Source organism: Camarhynchus parvulus, chromosome 1, assembly GCF_901933205.1.
Source record: "Camarhynchus parvulus chromosome 1, STF_HiC, whole genome shotgun sequence".
NCBI lineage: Eukaryota > Metazoa > Chordata > Aves > Passeriformes > Thraupidae > Camarhynchus > Camarhynchus parvulus.
Window position 1 is genome coordinate 59,261,434 of NC_044571.1, and position 27,393 is coordinate 59,288,826.

Consider the following 27,393-nt stretch of genomic DNA (forward strand, 5'->3'; position numbering starts at 1 on the left):
AAATATGTCAAGACTTGTAGTCATAGTCTACATCCAAAAAAACCCTCTCCTTTTGACATTTGTAAGATTATAAAGCCTTGGTATCTCTCTACTGCACAAGCATAGTAACAGTAGTGGGGAAAAAGCCACTGCACTTTCCCAGCATCACAGCAAAATCTAGGTCCCTATTCCTCAGCAGGAACAGAATAGATCCTTCCTTCCTCCTCTTTAATTTTCAATCATCATTTAATACCTAACAGCTGCAGACTTCACTCATGCTATTAAAAACACCTGTTCTAACAGCCTTCCTATTTTACCAAGCTCATCCAGTTGACACTGCAGGAAAATAACATGTTCAATACAAAGACAACAGGCAGAATAACAAATGGCCCGGAAAACCCCACATCATTAGGAAAGCAGGGAAAAGTAGCAAACTTAAAACAGCATCCAATGGTTAGCAAGAAATGAAGTTGCTTTCATGGTGCTGTCAATATTTGCAATTCATGGTGTTTCTATGATGACACCATTTGGCTATCTCTGAATTCACAAGAGACAGTGGCACAGACAAGGCACATTTAGCACAACCTTCTGAGTTCATCTCTCATGGAATCACAGAAAGGCTGAGGTTGGAAGGCACCCCTGGAAGTGCCCTTGTCCAAACCCCTTGCTCAAGAAGGGGCATCTCAAGCCAGGTGCCCAGGAGCATATCCAGATGGCTTTTGAGCACCTCTAGGTCCCTGTAAACTTGTATTCAGGAAGTACAAGCACAGACAGTACACAGATTCTCAATTCCTTTTCTCTACTGTTATTTACAATTTGATCATGACAATAAAGCTGCACTAATGGAAACTATTAAGGACATACAAGTTGTTCTTTAAACAGTTTCTATTATTCAGAAATTACGTAACTTAAAGCAACTGCTTGCTGGCTTTGATCCCAGGTAAATTTATTTTGAATTTAGAAGGTAGGCAGAGGACCTACTTTTCTGTAAAAATTTCCAGTCACAACAAATTTGCTATCTTCCATGACTGTGACTACAATTCAACTTATTACAGAAGTGGAAGGACTCCAAAGTGGGTGGTTTGTGTCTGCATCAAGAATAGTAATCTCATCCTCATCACTGAATGCACATTTAGCTCCTATACGTGCCAGCTCTTCTTTTGAAACAGTACATTCACATTCTTACCTTATCCTTATCTATATGCTTTAAGTGACTCCCCTATCAAAAAAACAATACTAAAAATGAAATAAAGCAGCTTCCTTATAGAAAAAGTTGTATTTACAGTTTTATTTAGCAGAGTTAAGGAGCAAACAATTTTAACACTGTTGTGAAAAGTGTTTTTACCCAAAATTGCCAAGATCTAATAAGTTATTGAACAGAAATACCAGGTGTAAGGCAATAATCCTGACCAGCCATTAGAGATCACCCTATCCCAAAGAGAAGAGCTGATAAAGGTGGTAGAAAATTTGGACTGATGGACTCAATTCCCAGAAATTAAGACATATGATAAAAATAGGGTTCCACTCTTGAGTATATCTTTAAGATCTGCAGATGAAGGAATTTCTAAAGCACGCAAAATGTACAGACAATTCCTGTTTTCAAGGGAACATTCAGTGCTTGGAATCCAAGAATGCTATGTCCATACATAGTGGTCAGTACATGACTATGGCAACACATAGATGGTAAAGATCAGAAATAGGATTAGAATTTTTTCCATTCCACGTCATCAGGAGGATTTACTTCTACCTTCCTTTTACCAACATCAGACCAGTTGGTGCTCAGAACTGTGCCACCAGACTCCATCTGCAACGTAAGAGAGAGCTTGTTTAGTCTGCTGAGCATTCTAGTAATAAAAAAGCCAGTTCCTACAGCAAACTGCAAAGAGTAGTGATTACACAGAAATTGTGTACCTATGAAATAAAATGTGACAGAGCCATCATTCCATAATCTCCAGCCCAGCAGGACTTTTATCACTACTGGACAAGTGAGATGCTGCTTCATTAACAAGAAGCTTTTAAAGAGTCATCACGTTCTTGCCTGTGATGGCTACAAATTAAACTAGATTCAAGCAATCAAGAGGAATTTGATCCTTTCACCCCCTGGCAAGTCTTCAAGCTCTACATGAGCCAAGCCTCTACTTCTTTTGGTAACACTGATTGAAATGAAGATATCAGTGACAAAGCACAACCTTGGACTTATAAAGAGTCACATTCATCAGAGTACAGCCCTGTAGCTTTCAGTGGGTGTAGCTGTACCAGTATCTCCAACAGACCCATGGCCAAAATTTATTCATTCACAGACATAAAATTTTGGTAACAGGCTTCTCCCAACATATGCAAAGTTTAGTAAATCATATCAGTGTGCAAAAGTCACAGGTTTCTTCAGAGAAAAGAATGAAGACTTACGAATGATTTGTTCATGGCACGTTTTACTTCATCTGTACCATCTGAATAGATTTGCTGGAAGAGTTTATTTAAAGCAGCATCTCCTTCTAATTTCTCATTTTTCTCCTCTTCTTTGATTTCAACTACCAGTTTGTCCCAGTTCCTTGTATAGTGAGACGATGATGGGTATAAGTGCTGGGTATCTGAAAACAGAAGTGTTAGTTAATGAAGCATTTTCTCACTACTTTGAGAGCATCAGAGAACACAGACACATGTACCTGATGAATCAGAGATGATAACAGGACATGAAAATGCAGATGGACTCCTCTGAACTGATACAAGCATTGCAGAAACAAACATAAAGGAAACTAAGAAATGCAGAAGTTTATTTTTAGGTCAACAGAGTTATGTAATTTTGTTATCCAATGCACACAAAAAAGCTGGCCAACAGCAACACAGATAATTGATATCAAAAAGAGATATTGGCTGACAGAAAAAAAACCAAAACAGCAGCCTAGAGCCATAGAATAAGTTGAGCTAAATTAAAAAAAAAAAAACTGAAATCAATACATCAGGAAATTCAAATTCTGTCACAGACAGAATGTTTATCTGTATTGAAAAACTCCAATGTATTAGTCTCCAAGTGAAATCCAATACTTAGGGAAACAATAATTATTTAAGCAACAGGTCACATAACATAACAACTGCTGTCTAGGTCTGGCCAGAACAGAGTTAATTTTTTGCCGTAGTGGTGAGGGGTGGGGCCTGAAGCTCAGCAGGCATGGCCAGGATGATACTCTACAACAGGGCAGATCATTGCTGGGGTGGGATGGTCTGGGCATGCCAGAAGAAGGGTAGGGCTTCCAGTCAAGAAAAAGGTGTGGGGAGGGGGAAGCCATCCATCTCCTAGTGCTTGTCACCCGGGGTCCACTGGTGCATTTTGCATGTAAATCACTCTCTCTTTTGTAGCCTTCTGTTATTCAGGTTGTTGCTGTTACTGTTTGTTTTCTAATTTAATTGCTGTTTCAAGTAAACTGTTTTTATCTCAACACTTCACCTATCGTGCCTCCAATTCTCAACTCCATCCCACTGCAGTGGGAAAGGGGAGGGGAAAGGAGAGTGAGACCTCGATGGTGTCTTTTGGAAGGGTCCCAGTGGGGCACTGAATTGGGAGGTACCATTCCTAAACCACAACACACACACTTAACAATGTACAGAACTGCAAAACAGAGACCCAAGCAGATAAGCAGAATCAATGACAAGCATATATATACCCTTAACAATTCATCAGATTAACAGGGGTTATGACTAAATTTAATACCTATGTTTCACTAATGGCTTGCAGACTTTCTGTTAATTCTTGACAGTGAAACCAAGATGATTAGGCTTTTCATTGCAAATATGAAGCTGTGATTTTATAAACAATATTTAACACAAAACTATTATTAATAACTGTAACTTACTCAATACAAATAAACCATTTAATACTAAATAGTTCAGAGAACAAACCTGGTGTAAATTGTTTTAACTTAGGAGAATCTCCCTGGCCCTCCAGCTTCTCCCATCTTACAGCCTCTGGCTTCTTCATTTTTATCTCAACCTACAAAACATGAGACAAAGAACAAATTAATCCAGATGCAAAGAATTCTGCCATGCAGCTCCAAAATAGCTGGATTCTGTAGCTGTAAGAAAATACAAACATTTGGTTTTAGAAACACAGCCTCTAATATGAAACCTGTATCATAGCCAAATTTACCTACCTTACAAGACAAAGTTACTCGAGTTCAAGTCACACATCAAACAAGTTCCCATGTGCCTGTGCAGATTTGTATCAGACTTCTACCTTTCTGTTCAGGACTACTTAACTTTCTTTTGTTTACTATTCACTTGATTCCTTTTGTAAATTATGGCATCCCAAAGGTAATGATCAGTCCCAAAATCTCTACACTGCCAGGCTCCAAGGTACTGCCTTTCAAGCATCCCTTTCTTGGCAGTCAGCTCTAATAAGCAGCAGTTTTGAAAGACTACAAAATCCAACTTTATCTAAGTTTACATTTCATTTACCAAAAAATTCCATGTTTGATGTGTACTACACAAACCAGAGAAACACCCTGGGACTATGCAGATCTTCCCACTGGAGAAATTCAGAAGCTGTATTCATTTGGTTCAATGAACAAACACTGCTATGGAGAAAATTGTCAAGTATTCATTGACAAAACTGGCAATTAAAAATGGATGTGGTTGCAATTACCATAGGAGAAACAAAATTAAGTGAAGTATGTCATGCCCTATTCACAACTTCACATAATCCCTTTAGACAACAACATTGAAATGTTTTTTTTCATAATTAACCTTCTCCTTTGGTTACAGGGTTACAAAGTTTCAAAACAAGGACTGTCTAATGTCACTCCTATTCACTTAAGAAGATGTCACAAAGCTCATATGATGCTATTAATTAACTGAAATCAGTGCTTGCTAAACTTCAGTGCTTCCTTATTTGCAAACAGCTCAGCAGATGCAAGTTCTTAGTTCCACCTAAAGCCACTACAACCTGGGGATCCCTGCAGACCCAAGAACAAAGGCACCACTGTAAAAGCTAACCTTAGATTCAAACAGCAAGCTCACTGCACAGCATTATGTTGATCTGAAATTTGAACTTGATTTAATACCTTGTTAAATCAATCACTGGTAAGCAACAGACTGAGGTATCTTACCAAAATATAAAAAGTTAGCTCACTGAAGTTCTAATGCTTCCACGTTTGCTATCACAATGAATTTTAAGAAACAGAATATTCAGTTATGAAATGTTTCTTTTTTTTTTTTTCTCCCTCAGGAAGCCACAAATTCCCAAGATAAGTTTAAATACTTATTTTCCACCACTAACATGTACTGCAAACAACAAAAAGTCTAAGATAAGAGGCATGAAATGTCCTTCAAGGCAGGTGAGAGCTTCAGTAAACTTCTAAGTCCAACACCCACGTGTATTTGATTTCCCAGTCCCTGCATCTGTTGGATTTTTCAATACTTTCAGCCACTTGACAAGTCACAAATTAGGCACCAGAGTATCCATTTTGAAAGTAACATCACAGAACCAAAAATAACCAAATAAAATCAAAATGCTGTTAGTCTAGATGACCAACCTACCCTCCCTAAAAAAGGTCTGTATTTCAGAGTTTAACATCACCATCTGTACGGATGCAGCGATTTCCGTTAAACTATGCAGAAGAATTACTCTTCAGTAAACCAAAAGAAGTCAGTAAAGCTACCTCCACTGGATTCTTTTAAAAACATTTGAAGAAACATTTTGAAAAACATTTTGAAAATTGCAACCTTGAAGTTCATTCTCAGCACCTACACTCATAGATCTAATGCTCTGTTATTAGCTTAAGGAAGCAAAACATTTGAATATGTACATATAAGACAATCAAGTAGTTCCACAAGTGGCAGAACTAGCAGGTTTTCTTTCCCCAGTGGATTTGGATCTCCTGAGCCAAACATTTAATTAGCTACTTACAAAGGAACTAATTAGTTACAAGTGAACATGAGTATTAATTTAAAACCACTCTCCTCTATTTCTTATATAAACTCTTCTCAACTGAGGAGACTCTATTATCGATTGAGCTGTGCATTTCAGTTGAGGCTCCAAAGTTAAGATTTTATACTCTACTTATTAGTGCATCTACCAACATGTTTTAGGGGAGGGGGGGAGGAAAGCCTATGCTTGATACTCAAAGTGCTCTCCCCTTTATCTCTTCAATTTCTCTGTTTATTTTTTCTTTCACTAATTCTTCTTGCCCTTACACTTCAGGTTTTCCACCAATATCTTCCAGTATTTCAAATACAGCTTATTTCATCCACACCAAAAATGACCTCTAATGCAATATAATGCTTGATGTGAGCTACTAAACATGGACTGTTTTCTTCTCAGAATACAATCCTCCTCAACAAGTCCTTATAAAAACCATTGGCTATTCATCACAGTACTCTGCCCATGCATAAAAAGAAGAAAATAAGCAATAACTTTAGTTTTGCTGCTCCAGCAATCCCCCTTCTTTTCTGATCTGCTAGCCCTTATATTTTCCTCTCTAAAACAGTACTGCACAATAAACAGTCCTAAGGAGAAGCCAATGACACAAACTAATTCCCAATGTAAGATGCAGATTTCTTAACTCTAAACCATTTCAACCCTGCCAAGCTGGAAGTGCACACAGCTGAAGAACTGAGACAGAATGTATTTCTGACATGATTAAACTTCTACTCTGTCTACTACATCCACTTCAATTGAAGTTACTCATTAGGCGAAGTGGCAGGCAGGAGCAAAGCTAGGGAATCATTAACTTCATACCATTATACAACCACATTTTCCAAAAATATAAAGCTATAAAGTTCTGCTTGTGAAGGAGCGTGTTTCTTCAACTTGAGAGCTCTATTTGATCTAAGAAGGAATAACTCAGTGAGTCCCAATTACGTGCACAAATGGCAATGAATGCATTTTAATGAAGGTTTTAATACAGATACTGATAGCTATCACACAGAAAAGAAACACATCAGCACAGACATTTATGTCATATCTAGCAGAAAAGTACTGTTAGCTTTTTCCTCTCCTTTGAAAAAAAATTCACTTGGGCAAGAGAAATACATCAACGCTTTGCCAACTACTTTGATTCAACATTTATATTTCATAAAACGTATGCCTGTGTGCCTCATGCCAACTTTAGTATATAAGACAGGAAAATTTAACTGCAAATTAAATGCTCTGCATGCCACCTAAGGACAAGCCTAATTCCTCAGCTTCTCCTTGTAGCTCAAGCTGTGCAGACACCTGAGTACCTTGGCAGTCCTCTGCTAAGACTTGCTTCACTACATCAGTGCCTTTCTTGCACTGGTGAACCTACAATGGAACATGGTACTCCAGATCTACAAAAAATCCCAATGCAGATATAACACACTTTCTCTTCAAAGTCCCTTGTGTTTTGGGTTCAAAGAGAGTAAAGCAAAAAGGAAAAGACACATGGAATTCATGCACTACTTGTTTGAAATACCATCTTGAGAGAAACCTACCCCTCTGAGAACAGGGTCAAATGAGCGATTTATTGTCTAGAAGAAACCACCCACAGTGAAAGGACACAGGTAAATTTCTACTCAGAGTTTTCTGGTCATAAAAGTAATCAAATTTTTAAAGCCTACCAGAGATTTGGACATGTTTGTTTGGGGCTTAATCCAAGTGATAGCTATCAGAAAAGGCACCACAGCTCCTCTCAAAACGTATCCTAAACCATTTCATTGATAGCATAAAAATAAAACAACAACACCTTATTTTAGGATGACTGGCATAAAAGAGTGTTTAATCCAGTTTTAAGAAATAATTCCTCCTCTTTGGAAAAGATCAACGCTAGTTAGGCAACATTTATTTTCTAGGTAGATACTTATTGTTAAAAAGTTGAAACCTCCGATGCTTGATTTCACTTGAACTTTCCTTCTGGGACAGGCAGTGGCAGTCTAACTGAGACACATGAAAAGGGGAAGAATTTTTATCTTCCACCCTAAAAGGAGATTCTGGTGTGCACTGACAAACTACAAGGGTTTTTGGTTTTTTTCCTAATTTCTACTGTGTTTTATATTTTACAGTCCATAGTAAGGACAAGTTCATTTACCATTGGAAAATTTCTGTCAAGCTCTGGTCAAAACTGGCAAAGCTTAAACAACAGTCCAGCCAATAATTTTAAGACATACCAAAAGTATCCTTTCCAATTCTGGTGTTCTGCTGTATCAAACACCTGAAAACAGGAATTCAGTGTTTCTAATCAGCTACTTTGTTATTTACTGAACTACTGACTACCTTGTCTGAGTCATAAATTTTAAGGGTTTAGAGCTGTCCTTCTGTGATCATCTCATGAATTTCATAGGATAAAATAGAACAGCCTTCTAAAAATATAAGAACTATTCAAATGTGCCTCTAAGAGCACATATGCCTACAGTTCTGATGTCCTAATTATTCAAAGACCTTTTATATCTTGCTTGTACTCTAAATTCCAAGATTTTTGGTCCATAACTTTAAACAAAATATGTTAAGATGAAAATAATCCTACAGTGTTATCACATACAATGATAATTAAGAAATTTATTCTATATGGAGTATACTGCAACAGAAGGGATTTATTTATTTCTTTGCCAGCTATGTACTATGGGGAACTGGGGGAAAAAGGTTCAAGTTTCCTCTGACTGATATTACATAGCCAACACAAAGTTTTTGAATTTTAGAAGAGAAGCTAGCAACAGAGATCATTTTGGTATTCTAAAGCTATTTATCACTTTATTCTCCACGTAAACCATCATTATTCCAATAGTTCTCAAGACATAAACCCCCTTATGCATCGTTTTCTTTTATGCATTTATATAAAGCATGGGCACTGACTTATACGCACGTATAAATAATAGTTCTCAGAGTATTACCAGGTTTAAATCTGTCTCAAATCCATCTTCATTCATATAGAAGGAAAAGAATAAAATCAAACTTATTGTTCAGTATGTAAACATCACACCAATCATAGAAGAAGAAACTGCTCCAACTAGCCCTGCCTAAAAGATGCAAGAAATTTCAGAAAATTATCCATTCACCTTAAATATTAGTTTATAATTTATAGAAAATACTCAAGAATATACATGGGAGATATAAATCTGCATGAAACTCTTACAGTGAAAACAAGTACTCGAGAGCAGCCAAGTCTGCATTCAAGTCCCTACAAGCAATTTAATGCAAGTACCCTAAACAGGAAAGTATCTTTTAAGGACTGGACTGCAGTGGTAAGATCCAACTTCAGTTAAAATAGATATGTTCCTCTGTTTATCTTTTTGTGTACATTTGCCTCTGAATAGAGTCTCTGATGACAGTCCAAGAGCGTGTGAAACAGTTCCACTCTTTGCCTTTTCCCTCACATTCAGCAACAGGCATCAGTTCCAGTTAGCTTCACAGGGTATTCCAGTGTTTGCAAATCAAAATATTGGTTCAAGGAAAAAAACAACATTCCACGGATGCACACTACCATATTCTTGGCATGAAGCTGCTGAGTGTGTGCCTCTCCCTCACACATCTCTGTTAAGCAACAAATGTCAACTGTAAAAGAGGCTGAAGCTTCTTAACACCTCCCCGGTCTGCAGTACAACTTTGATCTCTAATTAAAGGACAGTTCTGGGGTAAAAAAACCATATTTTACCACTTCTTCAAATGGCTCTACACTGCTGCAAGTCACTGCTTGCAAAAAGCCCAAAGCACTACAAACTGAAAACTCCCAGTAATTGTCCTCAGTCTATCTGTAATCAAGAAGAAAACCAGAATGCACTACCTCAAGTTTCCTTCAAGGTCATAAGCACTAGCACTAAAAGCACATAGTCATCTTCACTCTCCTCTTCTAAGTCTGAGGAGAAGAAAATCCCAAGCACCACCTAGAACTCATCAGAAGACCTACAGAAACTGCTCATGTCACGCAAATTTCCAGGGGAACACTGCAAAATATTCCCCTGGAATCCAAAATACACTGACTACATAGACTGAGCCTAAGAGGGAAAAGAAAGTGAGGTTAATTGTGCATGTTTAATAACAGTAGAAATCCTTACAGAATTTGTACATTTCTACTCTCCTGACATATTTTCTGGACAGATACCTATTTACTAGTTTTTTCTTAAACATATTTAGTCCCTCATTTAAAATTTTTATGCCTTTTTCCTTCTGTGAAGGGAGCATGATGACAGTATGCACCCTGAGTCACAGAATAACTGCACCCTGGCAGCATGCAAAGAGCAAACCTGGTCCAGCCTTTACATTTTGGCTCCCTCTTCTGGAAAGAAGTAAAAAGCCAAAAAGCACCAGTAAAGGGGCCCTCCTCCTGTGAAACGCTGAATGCAACAGTTTTCAGCTTCCATTTTTAAGACACCAATCTCAAATTTCTACACTTCTTTTAGGAGCAGCTGTTACTTTTTGCTTGATCAGATTGCTAGAGTCAGACACTTCTGACAGATGAGGAGTACAATCAATAACATCAATTGATTTAGTTATGATCCATCAACTGTGCTGCTAATGTACAAAATGCTATGCAGATATAGCAGTATCTGCAAGAGATGGGTTCAATTCAGTGGTATTCAGCATTTTCTAAAACTAACATTAACCTGAGGCCATAGGCCATCAGAATTAAATGCTGAACAACAAGAGGCAACTCTGAGTAACTTGCCACTAAATGTGCACAGGAACCATAAGCAACTCAAAGTTCAGCACTGTTTCCTATTGAACAGCAAGTAAAATTTCTAATTGGGTAAAAAAACAAAACAGGCTTCAAGTATGGTAATAATAGATATAGTCACTATTAAAGGCAGCCTATATCATCTGTAAAACTGTTGACAATTAGAGAATATAAAATATTAGAGGATGCATCAAGACACATTTACAATTTTTATCTCAAAACTGGACTTCATCCACACATTATGCTGCTCTTCAGTTGGCATCAAATATTGTACATCTTCTAGTTCACAGCTTGAAGTCAAAGTCTGCAGATGACAGACACTAATTTATTTTTACTCACACAGAAACTATTGAAACAGTTCAAAAAATCTATCTATGCTACTGTAACACTTGCTAGTCCTGTTTTTTTCCAAACAGACTTTGTATCTCAAAGCTTGACACAGCATGGATACAAAGGTATACTTTTTAATTTCCTTGCTGGGAAAGAAACAATCATTATGTTGGCAATTGTATTTTTCACTACTGCCAACACTTGCTGAAAGAACCAGTTCAGGAGTCTAGGAGTTCTGCCTGCTCCTTGCAGACTTTAGAATTTGTAGTTCTGCAAATACACTTAAGGCTGTTTTCTCCTCCTGAATTTGCATCCTTACCTTCATGTCTTTGCATTTGTCAAGTGATGCTGAATTTCAAGCAGTATTGAGAAAACCCTCCACAGCTCCTCTTAGCTCCAAAACATGCAGGATCGTTCTACTCTCTGCCAGTTCTGCTGCATTCTGCTGCCTTCTACTCTCTGCCAGTTCTGCTGTTTCATTCTCTATCCCTTAATTTTTTTAGTTGTACAAAGTTCATGGACCCAAACTAGTCACTACACAGCCTGCTCATATGTTCCACCATTTCCTCATATATTTGCTCACAAAAGTGAAAGAAAGGCCAGAGTCTTTGTTGCCCAGTGACGACTATATGATACTAATGGCAACGTGGCTCACACATTCAAAGCAGCGGCACAAAATAAAGCAGTATGAACAAATCAAGTTATTCTCACCTGAAATTAATAATCTGCAGGAATACATCTGTTTCTATCCCACAAAAACTCAACTTCTTTAGGATTGGATAGTAACAAGTTCATGTAATTGGGAAGATAATGAGATTACGTCTTTCTTTCCAAGTTCTTACAAAAGGAATTCATGTAAATAGTACAAAATAATATGTGAATAGTTTGAGAAGTTTTAATCAGTAATCACTAATTTACTCAAAGTACTACCCAACTATTTGCCATGCTGCTCATAAAAGCCAAGTATATATACACAAAGCTAAGAAAAGAAAACTGAATTTCTGGTAATCAAACACTAAGGTTGCATCATTCCCTTAAAGTACTTAATATTTTTCTAAGAAAAATATTCTAAATCTGTAAAGAAGTCTTTGCACACTTAACATCGAGCTGCTTTTAATTTATTTTTTTCTTCCAGACTCCATCTGGTGGTCAGAACAAGAACCAGCTGGGGCATGGCTTAAACAATTTCTTCACTGTGCCCTCACAGGCAGCTTTATACTACTCCTTTCTACAAAAGTAAGGACATGCTGAAGCCCTTACTTCCGCAGTTAGAACACCTTCTGTGTAACCTTTTACCCATTTTATCTCAAAAATAGTCTCTCACAAGTATTCAGGAATAATAACATTTGAAAATAAATGCAAAATATTTACAGCTCAGACACTGCTTGAACATAACTCACCCTTCCACCCCAGTTTTGGAACCTCAAAGTAAACCAGGCAGCAAACTACTAGAGATTATTTCAGAGATAAGCCCAGGGTAGAGATGGCAGTGTGGAAAAGACAAAGTCAACTGAATTTCACAGCACTCAGTTCACTTAGATGCTTCCAAAGAAAGTAATGGTAAACTTCAAAACAAAAGTGTAAAACAAACTATGTAAGAACATAAACAAAACAAGACCTCACACCTACTCTTCCTGACAAGGTTCATTCTCATTGCACTCAAATTTATACAAATACTAATGGACTACCAGAATTTCTACATACTTTGAGCCATGTAAGCTTCTGCACTGTAGGGGGGATAAGTAAAGTGCTCAATCACATAACCTGTGCAGATTTCTTTGTACAAGGAGTGGAAAAACAAGACAAACTTTCTGTGGCCATCCTCTCATGCCATCCTGAAGTCCCTCTTCCATTAAATGATGCAAGAACTATTATAGGTACCTTTCTGAGAATAGAACAGGTAAAATGGAACATGAGTATACAAGAGAATTTCCATAAGCTCTGCAGAACCACTGCTGAAATACAAGAGAAGAACCAACATCATATTCCAGCATTGGAGATTCAGGCTTCACTCTGTGGGCAAAGCGTATGTCTGTCTATCCATTATGCCACAAGAAATGCTATACCAGACCACTGTTCCTTATTTTTCTATACTTGTAATATGAAAGAAGCGAGATGCTGAGACAGAAGCATTCTCTCACACCATGCCATTTTCAGGTGTCTCCAGGCATGTACTATTTCCAGGAACAGAAGGAATACACTCTCTTGAAAAGCCATGGACAGTTAACCACATGGGTTAACCTTCACCAGCAAGAAGCTATGAAAGGGTAGAGAACAATTTCTTCAGTGAAATCTTCCAAGTCTGACTTTTATTTCTTGGGCACATAAAAATAACAATGCTTCCCCAGGAAAGACTAGTTCCTGAAAGTTTTGTAAAAGGGTGTTCATGCTTTCCTATTACCTGAATTTTAATAGTGAAGATTATAGTCTCCTTTCTCTAGCAAGAAGTGAAAGAATTGTCAACATAAGTCTTTCATTTGCACTTCAATAAGCACCATCACATTACTATTTCTGATATTTGCACAAGTTTAGAAAGTCTCCCACCAGCTGAAAGACACCTTGAAGAAAAAAAAGCATTTCTATATGAAAAGCAAGATACTATGACTGTTGCAGATAGATAAGACAATAGAAGAGAAACATTTTCAGGATTGCAACAGTCAAAGAAACGATTTACACTTGAAGAAGCTCACCTTTGTTGAAAGCACTTTAAACGTACTTTGCTCTGGCACTATAGAATGAAGAAGATCAAGCTTCAAGTTGAAGTCTTCACCTGATGGAAGCCTCACTGATGCATTCATCTATTAAAAGTTGAAAACACGTCTCTGGTCATCTTTGACGGCAGCTCCATTTTCAAGTAAAGGACAGTAATTTCACACAGAGATTGATTAAATTAATATAATTTCAGACCATGCCATTACACTACTGCATTATTGGACGAGATGTTTCTAAGATACATTAGAAAATGAACAGAAGATTTCAGCCCTTGCTACATGTACTCAAAAACCCTACTATCTTGTCAGCTGGATCTTAAGTCTTTAGGGAAGGAAGTATACAACAAATGGTGTATCAACATATTAATAATGGAACATGAAAACAACCTGCAGCTTTTCTTCTAATACAAGCAAACTACAGAACAAGTGCTCAGACTATTTTAACAACCTAAACCAGATAATAATAATAATTAAGTACTTCTGGCATTTAATGAAATATTAAGTTAGTTGAGAATAAGAACCCAATTCTTTGATATTGTCAATTAAATTAAACATGAAATCCATTGGTACAACATATGGTACTTCATTAAAGGGATTACTGTACTTCCTTAAAAAATATATTTTGCTGCCACGATTTTAGTGGTGCCAAATGGAAGAAAGACTGGATATTGGTGGATGGGTTTATTTCTCTAACTGTCCTAGAGCAAAACATTACTAATTCATACCTATTTTAACAATACCTTGTTTCTGCCCAGTCCTGCTCCAGATGCATGTATAGTCTAACATTTAAATCCAGATCAGCTCTTCCCCCATCCCTCCACACAGGCAGCTGAAACGCAGATGTTCCCGTGCAGCACACACACCTCATACTGCTTGTGTTTAAGTCCTATGGACACTGCTGTGACTGATCCCAAATCGCCCGACTGGGCACACACTCATGTGCAGCACAAATGTACAGAAGAGAAGCTCAGGCAGGACAGAGCTCCCTTCCCATGGCTCCCTCCCCATTCTTTTCTATGCTACTGCAGCATGTAATGTTCACTGGTTTGAGTACTGCCTCTCAGGGAATCTAGGGATGAGTATCAATAACAAATCACCTTTCTCTCCAAAAACTGCACACTGACATCATCCTTCTGTGCATTCTTGATCATTATGGTCACAATTACTTGAGATTCTGTTTGGTACCAGTCGTATCTTGAAAAAAGAAAAAAAGAAGGAACAATTTTTTTTTAAATCACACAGCATATAAAATTAGATCACTTTCCTAAGTCATCCACTTCTTAGTTCAGAATCTTTAATATAGCTCAAAAACATTACCTATACCAGGCACAATGGAACAGGCTTTGAATTAAGCTCAGCATGAGAGTAAGAAAACAGAAGCCAGAATGCTGATGCTATTCCCCTCTCTCCTGATTAGGTTTAACCTCCTGAAAGTACCATTTAGTCTGAACAAAACTGATGGCACTGAGTAACACTTCACTTGGACTGACACATTTCTGAAGTTACCCCAAAAAAAAAAACTCCTAGAGTCATTATCCCGCTTCTCCAATCCCCAAGCCAAAGTGCAATTATGCCAATTACTTTAAATTTCACAATAAAGCTGAAGTCAACTTACTTGATCTTTGGTGGCAGAGGCTGCTGCTGCATATTCTAGTTGAAACACATTGAATTGGAAAGAAAGTTACATCAATGTAAGTGAAAATATACCATGAAGTACTTTTCAAGGCACAAATCATTTTCACTGATTGCTCCCCTTTTCTTGATTCCAACTGCTTCCCTTCCCTGATTTATGTGTGAACATTAACTTACAGGTGAAGTTCCCCACTATTCATCATTTATGGCACATTACAAATTAAAAAGTTCCAATTTACATTAAATGTGTTAGTCTCTAACTTGAATATATTTTATAAACAGCAATTAAGTTCAACTTAAAGTAATTTCTTTCTGGATAAGATGTATACCTGGAAAACATCCAGTGACTACACTGCCAATCTACAAATCATGAAGGAAACCTGAAATAGGTCCGAGAACTCAAGGTTGAACTTTTAAACAAAATCCTTCTAAATCTAAGATTTGTCTTCACATACGACCACCATGCTTCCTGTACATTCTTCTCCTCTACCCTATTCTCAAAATGTAAAAACTTTAGGTTAACTATTAAAGAGGTAGCAGAATATCCAATGCAAAGCCCCTCCTTTTTTTGTTTTGTCCCAGGAAGAAAAAAACCAGAAGGAGAGGTCAATTTCAACATTTCTTATGAAGACTTTCAATAAAGAAAAGACATCTGAAAGTTGAGCAGGTTGTTACAGAAAAAATGTCTACACAATCCACTTGCAAGCTTATGGATAAAAAAAAAAGTTGCTTCCTAACAGTTCCAATCAAGTTAGTAGTGACAACACAATTAACCACAACTGGTTAATTTGTAAATTAGGCTGCAGACTGCGAGCCAGAAGGTTAAATTTTACCTCAACGGATGCACAGTGATTGCCAGATTTGTTAACCATTCCTCAGAGTTTCCAGGGCTCAAATTTCGCAGCCTTGGTCTCAAAAGCACTTATGTTCAGAAGAAAAGTTAAATACTTCAGAATTGCACACAATATGAAAGATTCTTTTTAAAGCTTGGAAGTGAAGCCACTGAAGCAGAAAATATACTCTAGCATAACAGAGAAGTCAAAATAGTAAACATATTAAGGAAATATCTTACCGAATCAGTCTGTGATGCTGGAAAAAAAAGAAATTGCATGTTCAGAAAAAGACATATTGAACTTACAAGGCACAATCTTACTCTAGCTGCTTCAGTTACTCCAGACATCCTGCATTCACTCCAGTCTCAACAGCAGAGCAGGTAGAAACACATCAGTTCTACCTCCAGCATTTTGCTTTCATGACACTCTACTTTTTAATCAGACTTCAACCAGCAATTTGTGCAAACCAACAACTCTAATATAAACCATGTTCTGATTAACTGAATCAAGAAATTTTCCATTACATTCCCTTGCCTACCTGAAATGGATACAGGCATTTTTTAATTAAAACAACATCACAGGAAACAAGAGGTTAAAAAATCACTGTCTGGGAGTCTGCACTAGGTTTATCATCCATCCATCCCCAGGAATAGCACAAAGCTCTCATCACATTTTTATCTCATGCTAGGGAAACCCCACTGGGGAATGAGACAGAAATTTCCCACTGTGGAATGAGATGGAAATTCACTCACATGACCCTAAATATACTGTAGCACTTGTATCTAAACTATAGCTTAGTATCCTCCCATCTTATAACAACTTTTTTCTAAAATATTTCAGATTAAATATGTTTGAAAAGAAACAAACTTTCCCTTTGCTTCTTCATAATGAACAATGACAAAAAGAGAAAAAAATATAAAGCTGCAATGAAGAAATCAGAGTTATTACTTTGTTATTGCCTTAATTGGTTTGTTTGCTTTGTTTTGCTGGTGTATCAGAGAAATAAGAAAATAGTTCAAGGAAGACAAGACAGTGAATATCCAGGACAAAACAAAACACTGCAAAATATAAATACAGTGTTAAAGATAAAAGTGTATTGTAACCTCTTTCAGAAAAAATTGTCGCCCAAAGTAACGCTTTGCAAAAAAGACCATGTAGGCCAATCACTTACCTAATTCCTCCAAATAAAATTAAACCTAGCAAAAAATGTCTCACAAAGCAGAATCTGCTCATCCCTATACAACACAAAGGGGTTTTCCTCTAAATGGTTTTTAGTCAGCCATTGACACAAACTTGTTCTATTGTCCCATTCTCCAGTGTGCAGCACAGAGAGGAGAGAAAGTCACAAAGGCAGAGGAAAAAATGACACAAAGTTATTCTGCTCTGCTCTCTCATCAGAATCCCCAGGCAGCTTAAACTTTGTGGATGAGTTAATTGTCAGGGCTGTCTGTCTGTAGGAAGGTAGGAAAGGAAACTATGCTTACATTCAGTGGCTGCCATGGGTAAGCCACCAGAACAGCCATTAGCATCTATGGTACTTTCCACATGGAATCAAGGAGCAAAATCTCCAAATTTCTATCTCTTTCCAACTTTATCTTCTGCAAGACTTGAAAATTTATTTTGATGTAGGCTTTAGATCGCAAGGTGACACATACTTCTACAGTTAAAATTAGTTCACAGTTGTGTATGAAAATAAGTTAAAATTAATTATGACTGTCTGATCTTTAAATATGTACTCTACTGCCACAGCTAATTATTACACTAAAAACCCAATATAAATCTTCCCACAAATCTGAATGAAGCATACAAGTGCTAAGGGTGTCTACTCCAAGAGAAACAAGAGATAAGCTTTCAAGCACAGGGCATATCTAATCCCTCACTAAGTAAATGTGGTTTTTCTTACCATTCAGTGTTTCTTCACATCTTTTAATCCAAATAGTAAAGGTATCATCTACATCTAGAAGAGATCAAACACAGTAATATTAAAACTCTTTCAAGCATTACATGTATTGCATGAAGAAAAAGTCCTCTCAGTTGCCAACTGGAACAAATCCATCCCAAGCTTGTATCAATTTACTAAAAAAGGTGTTATTTCCTATAACCTTCTTGTAAGCTCTGTCATTTCACTTAGGCTTTAAGTTTTTTTGTATAACTACACGGTGTGTTATATTTCATTAAATTCTAATTAATCTGTAGGAGACTAGATTTTGTCTAACAGCCATTGCTGTTCAGTCTGTTCAACTCCTATGTAGTTGTTTAGAAAGCAAGACATACAGTTTTACACATTTTTCCATTTTTCTTTAAATTACTTTTTCAAACAGTCACATGTTTCCTCTCCAGAGAAATGCCAAGAGAGATGGTCTGTTGTGTAGACAATACAAAGTTGTACAATTTCTGACAAACATCAAGTATTCTCTCCTGGAAGCAAGCCTCCCAGACAGAAATTAATTCACTGGAAAACAGCTAAAAAGATGATAGTGTAACAACTAAGCAATCACCTTATTTCAACAATATTCCCAAAAACTTTTTCACCGTGAAGAAAGTAAAAAAGTAGCAAGAATGCTGACCAACTACTAAGAATAGCTGAACTTCTTCTAGTTTTACAAGTGAATCCACATTGTTAACTATGAGGCAAAGGACATGAAGAAGCTCAACAAAATTCCCAGCAGACACGCACGTAACACCAAGTCTGACTCCACTGCAGCTACACAAGGTACCCCAACCCTCCAAATATAAAATGTACATCAATTTTGAGGTGCACCTTAGGTCATAAAATCACTACCCCACTCCTCAAGCCATTTCACCTCCACTTTTCTTATGCCATCTGACTAGACATCTCAAGAGTTACCTAAATTTTTTACCAAAAAAATGGGCAAACCCTGAAACAGGCTGTCCAAAGAGACTGTGGAATCTTCAGTCTTGGAGATACTTGCAGAACAACAGTAAAAAGCCCCAAGAAAACACAAGCAAGTTCAAAATTAATATTACTTTTGGTCAGAGCACAGAATTATATGAATTCCAGAGCTCCCCTGAAACCTAAATTAATCAATATTTTCAAAACAGCACCACAACCTAAAAAGACTTCCAAACTTTGCAGTCTAAGCAAAGTCTCCACTGATCCAACCTCTCTCATAAGCAGGTAAGGAATTCTCTTTTTAACCATGGCCTATGACTAGATTGCTACGCAATACAAACCTAAAAAGGAAAGTCAGAGTTAACTTTTCTATTTTTATAGAAGATCACACTCTTTCCCTGCATCCTGGCACATTTTATAATTTGAGGCAAATTAATTTTGATCTCTAAAATTGTATTATCCTCCCAAATAACTTATTTCTACTAAAACCTGTAGTTGAGAAAACCTTCCTGGGCCTTCACTGACTAAAATCTACTCCTAGAATACAAGGAAAGTAAGACTTTTTTTAAAAAGTTGCCACATTCCAGCTTTACTAAATTCATTCAGTGGTCACAACAAAAAACCCAAGAAAATTTGAGAATAATTGTCCTAAATCTATATAGCATACTGAAGAGTACCAGATTACACTCGTTCTTCAACTAAGGGAATAGGAACTGCAAAAATCTGCATGCATCACACGGCTGAACAAAAGGAGTATTGCTTTCTAATGTTATTTCATAGAATAAAGAAACATTGTACATTCCACAGCTCATCACATTAAGTCCTACTTTGATATCCTTGTAGGTGGGTAATGGGAAGGTTGCTGTGGTACACTGGGCCTGTCAGTCCTACCAGTGATGAGCACAAGTAGGAAGCTCGTCCTTGTCAGCATTCCAGATTGAGATTTAAAACAGCCCTCACATTAGCAAAGAACAGAAACGTGTATCCATGTACTTCTGCCCACTTGTGTGGCAAAGAAACCAGCTTTGCCAGCAAAGAATTCCCCACCAGAGCAATTCTTCCCAAGGCAGCAACAGCTGAAGCCACTCTTCATCACCTGCCTAGTGAATGTTGCAAATTTTCCTTCTGTGCTTTGTTCATTTTGCATTGGCCGCATTTAACTGGAAGTTAATTGTGTTGCCAAAATGCCTATGCTCACAATTGTTTTCACCTGGGATCCATGAAGCATTCCACAAAGGTAAACTCTGTTACTGACACAAACTTGCCAGCAAATTAGGTAATATATGAAAGAGAATCAACTAAGTCTGTAATTTTAAAAAGGCCTTCAGGAGACTCCTCATCTCACAGCAGGCTACAGAACTTTGTAATGAGATAGAGGAAGCGCAGCAGAAAGTATCTCCAGATAAGAGAGTAATCAGGAAGTGCTAGGAAGCTTCAGAAACTCTTCAACTGAGTAAGCAGCAAAACAACAGCAAATTAAATACAAACAGGTAGAAATGAAGCAATTCAACACAGGAAAATGTGCTGTATTTCAGGGATTCTGAATTAGCAAAGAGGACCCTGGCATTCACTGACTTATCTAAAAAGATGTCTGCAGCTCTGTGTCGTACTCTACAACATCAATAGAATGTGAGGTTGCCCATGCACATGAAAAACCTCAAATTGATACTGGTTGCCTGGGGTGGGGCAAGAGTATGAAAAATAAAGATTCATTCAAAGGCATTCAATTAAATTCAGCAGTGATGAGCTTAGAAATGTACAAAAAGTAACCCACCAAGTAAGGAAAGCAACATAGGTCAGTGGAAGGAATCTCCTCCTTTCACAGAAAGTTACAAAACAGAGAACTGGACTACACTGCAAAGACAAACCTGTCTCTACTGTAAAATTAATGGAGACCACCTAGTTATCCAAACTACCAATATAGAAAGAGTTTCATGAAACTTATTTTCAACTCTTGTTCCAGGGCAGCCTAAACTGACAGCTGTGAGTTGCTGCAGTTTCACCACATCTCCCCTCTACCACTGGCCCAACACTGCTCTGCCACTTCACTTTTGATGGCTTCAGCACTCAGACCCTTTGTTGGGCCATTTCAACACATTCATCCAGGAGGAAAGACTTTAAAAATAGTAGCTTTCACTTAATGCACTGAAAGAAGAGGCTAAACAAGCACAAGAGTAATAAGGAGCATGATACTTGGCATCAAGCACTAGCTTACACTTCTATGAAACTCCACTTATAAATCAGAGGATTAGATCATTTATTTAGAAGATGTAAAGTAATTATATTTTTGCTAAGCCTACATGTCCCAGCCACTACTATTACAGATAAGACAACGAACTGAACCGATCTGAGACCATGACAATTCTTATCAGATTAGGACACTTTGCTCTGCATAACCTTTCAAGGTGCTTTTTTTTACCATATTTTCTTGCTGTTTGGAAGAGAGGATGAGGTTTTATTTGTAATGGGGGATAGAAGAGAAAGGGGTCACAACCATCTTGCAATTGCTTTGTTACGTGCTTCCCCATGCATCCTACCAAAGCCTTCTGTTTTTAACAACTCCTTTCCTGCTTATTGAATAAAGTCAGGTTTTAAAAAAGTTTTAGGTGTTCCCAAACTAAAAAGCACCCAAGTCCAGGCAGAAAGCCAACACTGTAAGACGAAAAGAGAGCTATAATAAATAGGCTTCTGTAATTAAGTGGTATGTAATGTAAGGTAAAATTGCACTTTGTCAGTTTGTATATCCACCAAGTTGCACATTCTTTCTAAAGACTGATCTATCAAACTGTTTAAAGAAGAAATTCCAGCTATATGTAAAGAGCCTGTTGTATTAAAAATTTTTTCTATGACACTTAACACTACAACATTGCTATTATTTATCTTCAAGACCTCCAGGAAGCCGGAAAACATTTATAAAGAAAAAAATAAATCAGCTACTAATTGCTAAGAACTTTGATATACATTTTTAAACAGTTTAACACTTTCATGCAGTGATTGCATAAAGGCTCTCAAAAGTCAGACAGCTGATGTTAAGGACCAAACACATCAGCCTTTAAAAAAAATCTTTGGTCTCCATTTTAATCTAACACATTATCCATTATTTTAACATAAGGAATATACACAAGAATCTTTAATACTTACTGTCCAGCCTCTGTCCCTCTCTGAAAGACTCTAAAGCAGATGCATAGTTTTTGATATGATATTCACCTAACCTGACACAAATAAAGAAAAATACAAGAAAACAGTGATTACTTTTCAGTATAGTCCACATTCTATAGATAACACACTGTATTGGTTAAAATGACGTGTAAGAGTTTAAATTATCCAAAAGGTGTGGTTTTGAAATGGTGAGGGCATTATGATAATCACCCCAAACTAAATGGATTTATTACAAATGAGTTGCAAGCAGTATGGCTTTGAATGTATTCATTCTCAGTGTTATAAAAAGTTTGCACAGAACCATAATCCAGACTCTAGTATTGACCTTGAGATTAGCACAATATTCCCAAAGTACCACAAATGATACATACCCTTTTCTAAGGAGCGCTACAGCATTATTTGGGTTGAGTTCTAGACACTTTTTTGCATCTGCAACCGCATCTGTTAAAAGCCAGTTTAAAGTTGAGAAACATAATGTTAAAAAAAGCAGTGAACTGTCAAGTCTTTTAGTAGTGAAATTCTTCTAGGATGAACTATGTTGTCTTTCTTAGCTTGCACACAAATCACACTGTCTGAATTAAGTCTAGCCAGAACTGCCACACATGAATCCCTCACAGAGCTGCAGAGCTCTTATGTAAGATGCAGCATGACTTTCATTTAGCTAAATACTCTGCTTAGATGTGAAGCATGATTCTGTTTGTTTGGTTTTTACTGGAAAGAAAAAATAAACCAGATCTTATTCAGTCAATCTTTTCCCAGGCATTATTCACTTATCACATTCCTACCATGACAGGATTCAGTCTCTACCAAGAACACAATGATGGAAGACACAATGCAAAAATCTCAAGATCTGCCTAAGAAGTCTGCTTATAAAAAGCTGCCAAGATAATACTAGACCGGAATCAAATAGAAAGCTGGGACTCTAGCAAACCCATTTCAATGCAAGTTTTGCTGGAACAAAACAATCTAAGAAAACGACAAGATTATGTACCAACACCAAAACCAGCATATTAAGTTACAGATAACACACTCTCTCGTTACTGTATTTGGCTTCAGACTGAAGACATCTCCTGTAAAACATGCATTACGATACACTTGTAAAAGGATTCTTAGACTGAAGATGTTACCAGTATATTTCTGTAGAAGAATATGAGCATAAGCTCGTTGACAATAACATTCTGCATCATCTGGATTCTTTTCCAAAGCTGTTGTCAGTTCCTGTAAACACACATTAAAAAAATGAAACAGTACTTCAGAAATCCTCATAAAAACACAGTATCAAACTCTGTCAAGTAAGAGACATTTCAGAAGATAAAATGCTAACTGGCATCTCTGTTTACCTGTTGCTTAGTTCTCAAGCACAAAGCTAAACATCAGAGTCTGAAGTACAAGGAGCCTGCCAATTATACCAAGTTCAAGCAGACTGTTTCTTACTGTGAAGGAAGTGGGATTTCAAATGTTCTAAACATGAAGTCTACTACAGATGATCCTCTCTATTCCAAAAACCTTCCTACAATTCTAAGTATACTTGTACACAGGTCTGCTGATTTGAGAGAGCAGAGCCGTATTAGGAATTTGGAAGTCAATGCACAGTATGTCAGAACAGTTGTGTGGAGACAAGATATTAGGAAATACCATGTAACACATATTATAGTGCTAAGAGATTGTTTCGATTTATGCTGAGCACAAAAGCAGAAGAAGGAAAGATTTATGGAGCACAGGGTTCAGAGGAGGTATTACTGAACAATGAAAATAAGCATAAAGTAGTCCTTTGTTAAGGGAATCACAGGATATATGGATTGAAATAATAACACATTGCTCTCTCTGAGAAAAGTTCATGACTTTGCACACAGAATAAGATCACAGCAACTTGAAGCACACACCTGGAAAGAGCATTTCCAATTCTCTCCTTATTGGTGAGAGAATTTCTTCCCTTTGCTAGAAGCCAGTCTTCCAAAAGGGACTACAGTACATTGCTACAACTCTGTTTGCTAAGTTGACTTCTACTCAGACTTCCACCTGGAATCTAGCAAGCACGAATGTAGCTAAGATACAAGCTTTAAACCTGCAGAAACATTTGTACAGCATGGTTGCCAAAACTGCCCCACCAAGACAGAAAAAAGAAGGGAAGGACTTGCCTAAGCTCTAATTCAGGCCAGTGTCTTTTTCTAACAGATGACACATGAAGTGTTTATGCCACCTAGTACTTACAGGGCCAGAACAGCTTCTTCTAGCAGTGGCACAAATTCTTACTATGTAAGATACACACACCACTAGAGATACAGCACATGAATCTAAATCCCTGGGGGTCTCTGCAGAAAGGGGCAGGTAGTACACAATAGTAACTTGATCTACTTGTACCAATGCCTTCCTGAGATTTAAAGTCATTCAAAAGCAGCTGTCATAATGGAAATACTCATGGCTGCAGGTATTCCACATGGCAGGGATGTGAGGCCCTGCACATATTCAAATTGGTTCATATTATGCTGAGAGGTGAAGTACTTCTGACATTTGAAACCAAGTGACACTGAACATCACAGGCACATGCAGGTGCAGAGGCACTGCTTTGACAGATCACCCCTCCCCCAAACACTATTTCCTGTGATTTACGCTGATGACAGATGCACCGATTAGAGCCAGCAACATATGAATGGATCGCCCTACAAAACTAACCTTCACCCCAGGAAAGCAAAGCCAAGCATTTTCAACAGTGTAAAACTTCTCTCTTTGTGTGCTTTCTATCAGTAAATTACCACATCTTATTCAGGCACACACACGGAGCAAGTAACTCCTGTAAACTATTTGAGAAGCCAAGTAATGCTGGACTAGCACTGGGAACTCCAGACTATGGACATCAGCAACAGTTACTTAGAACAGGCTTAGACTTTGCCCTCACACTCAAGTAAGTGCTTTCTGCATATTTTGACTCTAAAGGCCCTTACCATGTGACCAAATTGCAGATCTGTTTCTAAATACACTGGAAAACTCAGTAAAGTTTGCATGAATTAAAGGTGCCTTCTGTCTCCACACGGTAGCTTACATTTTCAACTTAAAATGAGAAGTCACTCATGAGTTCACAGCTTTGTCATTCAGACAGTATTAGAAGATGGATGATGATCTTTCAATTGCATCAGATCCAGGTGCAGAAAGCCAAAGCACAATCTCCAGGAATTAAAGCAATCAAAAATCCCAAGGACACAGTGCAGAAATGCCAGGCCAACTGGACAGAAGCCCAGCCAGGTATGAAAGCATTACACAGCACCATTTCTACAGAGTTGTCCCCCAGATTAGAAATACCAAGCACACGAACATAAAGACCACACCTAAGCCCATGCAAGCACGGTGTAGCACCTGGAGACCTCAGTCCCTAAGTCAGCAAAATGCTGCCCTGAGCTGTGGCACTTCCCAGTTCAGAGAGCACCAAGCACAATCTGCCTACTCAGTACAGGGATTTGAAAACAAGGCCTAAACTGACACCAGCATTACTGTGTCAGGTATTAAATAATGCCTATAGAATGTGTTACATAATGTTCTGAAGCACTGAATGCACAAAAAAACTGAAATATAAGCTAGAAAAGCAAAACAACTATGTTAATCCAGGAAAAAAGACAAAAACACATTCTGGCAGTATGCCTTAATACTTCTGAAGACCTTTTAGTGTCAGGGATGTTTGGTTTGTTTGCTGGTGGCTATTTTTAACCACAAAATGTGAAACTTACTTTTTTTTTTACATCTTGAATTAGTTTTATAATGCCATACAGATTTGGTTATTCCAAACTGGTTTTTAAATGTAATTTACCTTTTGAAAAACTTCTACAAGTTACAGCTTAAACCCCAAAGAACTGAAAAATTTAGCTTCACCATTTTCTTTGTGGAAAGATAATTTAAGATCACTTAATGGTTCTAACCACCCACTCTCTTCAAGCAGTACTAACCTTTTACATCTTCTCCCCTCCCAAGTAGTTAAATAGAAACACTTATCCACCCTCCAGTTTTCTCTTCTTATCAACCATCTGTTTTAAGTAAAAATTACCTTAAAAAACAGATTAAAACATATTAACTGATGGAGTCATAGAACAGGCCAGGTTGGAAGGGACCTCAAAGCATCATCTCATCTAACCTTTCACAGGAAAGCCCGCCTAGATGAGTGTATCTAGCAACCTGCCCTTTAGTGTCCTGAAAAGCTCCAGTGATGGGGACTCTACCACATCCGTGGGGAGTGCTTCATTGAGTGATCCTTCTCACTACATAAAAATTATTTTCTGTCGAGACGAAAGGAAGATCAGTCGTGGTGCCCACAAAATAGAGGGAGAGCAAAAAAAAAAAAAAAAAATAGACCACGGCAGAATAAAAACTAAGATGCAATACCTCTCTTCAAAAAGCTTGGGGATTTTATACCCACAAATCTTAACTGATTTAGTTGTGAGAGCTACCATCTACCTACACGGAAGAGAAAGTTTGTTTTGCTTTTCCCCCCACCCTTCTTTGCCACACAGGCAGCACGAGTGCTGTGCCAGGTCCTCGCCGGGCTCCCCTGCAGTCCGACCTCACCTGAGCCAGGCTCCCGGGGGACCCGGCCCGCCCCCGGCCCGGCCCGGCCCGGCCCGGCCCTCACCTGCGCCGCCGCCCCCGGGTCCCGGTCGACGTCCGCGTCCGAGAACCTGCCAAGGAAACACAACGCCGTCAGCGGGCGGGAGGGCGGCAGGGCCGCGGGGGAGGCAGGGCCGGGGAGGGCGCTCACCGCGGCGGAGCCGCTGCCGCTCCCGCCGCCTCCTCCATGCCGCCCGTGGCCCCCAGGAAACTTCTGGAGCCGCCGAGGCGCCCGCGCCGCACGCACCGCGCAAGGCCGCGCCGCGCGGGGGCTGCCGGGAGTGGCGGGGAGCGGCCGCGCAGGCCCCGCCCCGCCCCAGCGCAGGCCCCGGCGGAGCGGAGCGGAGCGGAGGGAACGGCCCTGCCCGCCCTTCCACCGCCTCTTCCTGCTCCGCAGCGCCCGCCCGCCGCGGGGAACCTCGGCCCCTCGGGCTTGGAGAGATTTGTGTCAAAGTCGGCAATTTCTTTTTTTTCTGTCGTTAACCGGTAGCTGGAGCTGGAGCAGCGTAGTAGTTGCGCAGTTGTGAGCATCATACGCGTGGCCGATCTTTCTCTTTAAAAGAGAAGGGAAGGCAGTCACCAGAGGAATTGGCCGGCTGGACGGGAGCCGCCGGGAGTGAAGTCAGCAGGGCTGGGCAGTAACTGAGGGAAGGTCGCGGCGGCAGTGGGACATCGGGACCACTGAC

The 27,393-nt window shown here is 38.5% G+C and overlaps 1 protein-coding gene across 1 annotated transcript; it reads right to left on the reverse strand.

Annotated features, from left to right (window-relative positions):
* Nucleotides 1-773: 773 nt before the first annotated feature.
* On the reverse strand, nt 774-26,985 carry SUGT1 (SGT1 homolog, MIS12 kinetochore complex assembly cochaperone). Its single transcript, XM_030971283.1, has 13 exons — nt 26,859-26,985; nt 26,733-26,778; nt 23,245-23,335; nt 22,489-22,558; nt 22,100-22,170; nt 18,008-18,061; nt 16,344-16,360; nt 15,255-15,289; nt 14,737-14,833; nt 13,619-13,726; nt 3,874-3,964; nt 2,386-2,567; nt 774-1,783 (listed from the first exon to the last, which is right to left on the reverse strand). The coding sequence occupies exons 1-13, from the start codon at nt 26,894-26,896 to the stop codon at nt 1,682-1,684; spliced, it is 1,002 nt and encodes a 333-aa protein (XP_030827143.1). The 5' UTR covers nt 26,897-26,985; the 3' UTR covers nt 774-1,681.
* Nucleotides 26,986-27,393: the final 408 nt, after the last annotated feature.

Bases quoted from the DNA above. Each gene is read 5' to 3' on its own strand.
- SUGT1 (XM_030971283.1), bottom strand. From the start codon at position 26,896: ATGGAGGAGGCGGCGGGAGCGGCAGCGGCTCCGCCGCG. The intron at 14,834-15,254 runs GTAAGTTGACTT...TCTTTTTTCAAG, and splicing joins CCTCTGCCACCAAAGATCAA to ATACGACTGGTACCAAACAG. The intron at 3,965-13,618 runs GTGAGCTTCTTC...CATGTTTTGTAG, and splicing joins TTAAAGTGCTTTCAACAAAG to GTTGAGATAAAAATGAAGAA.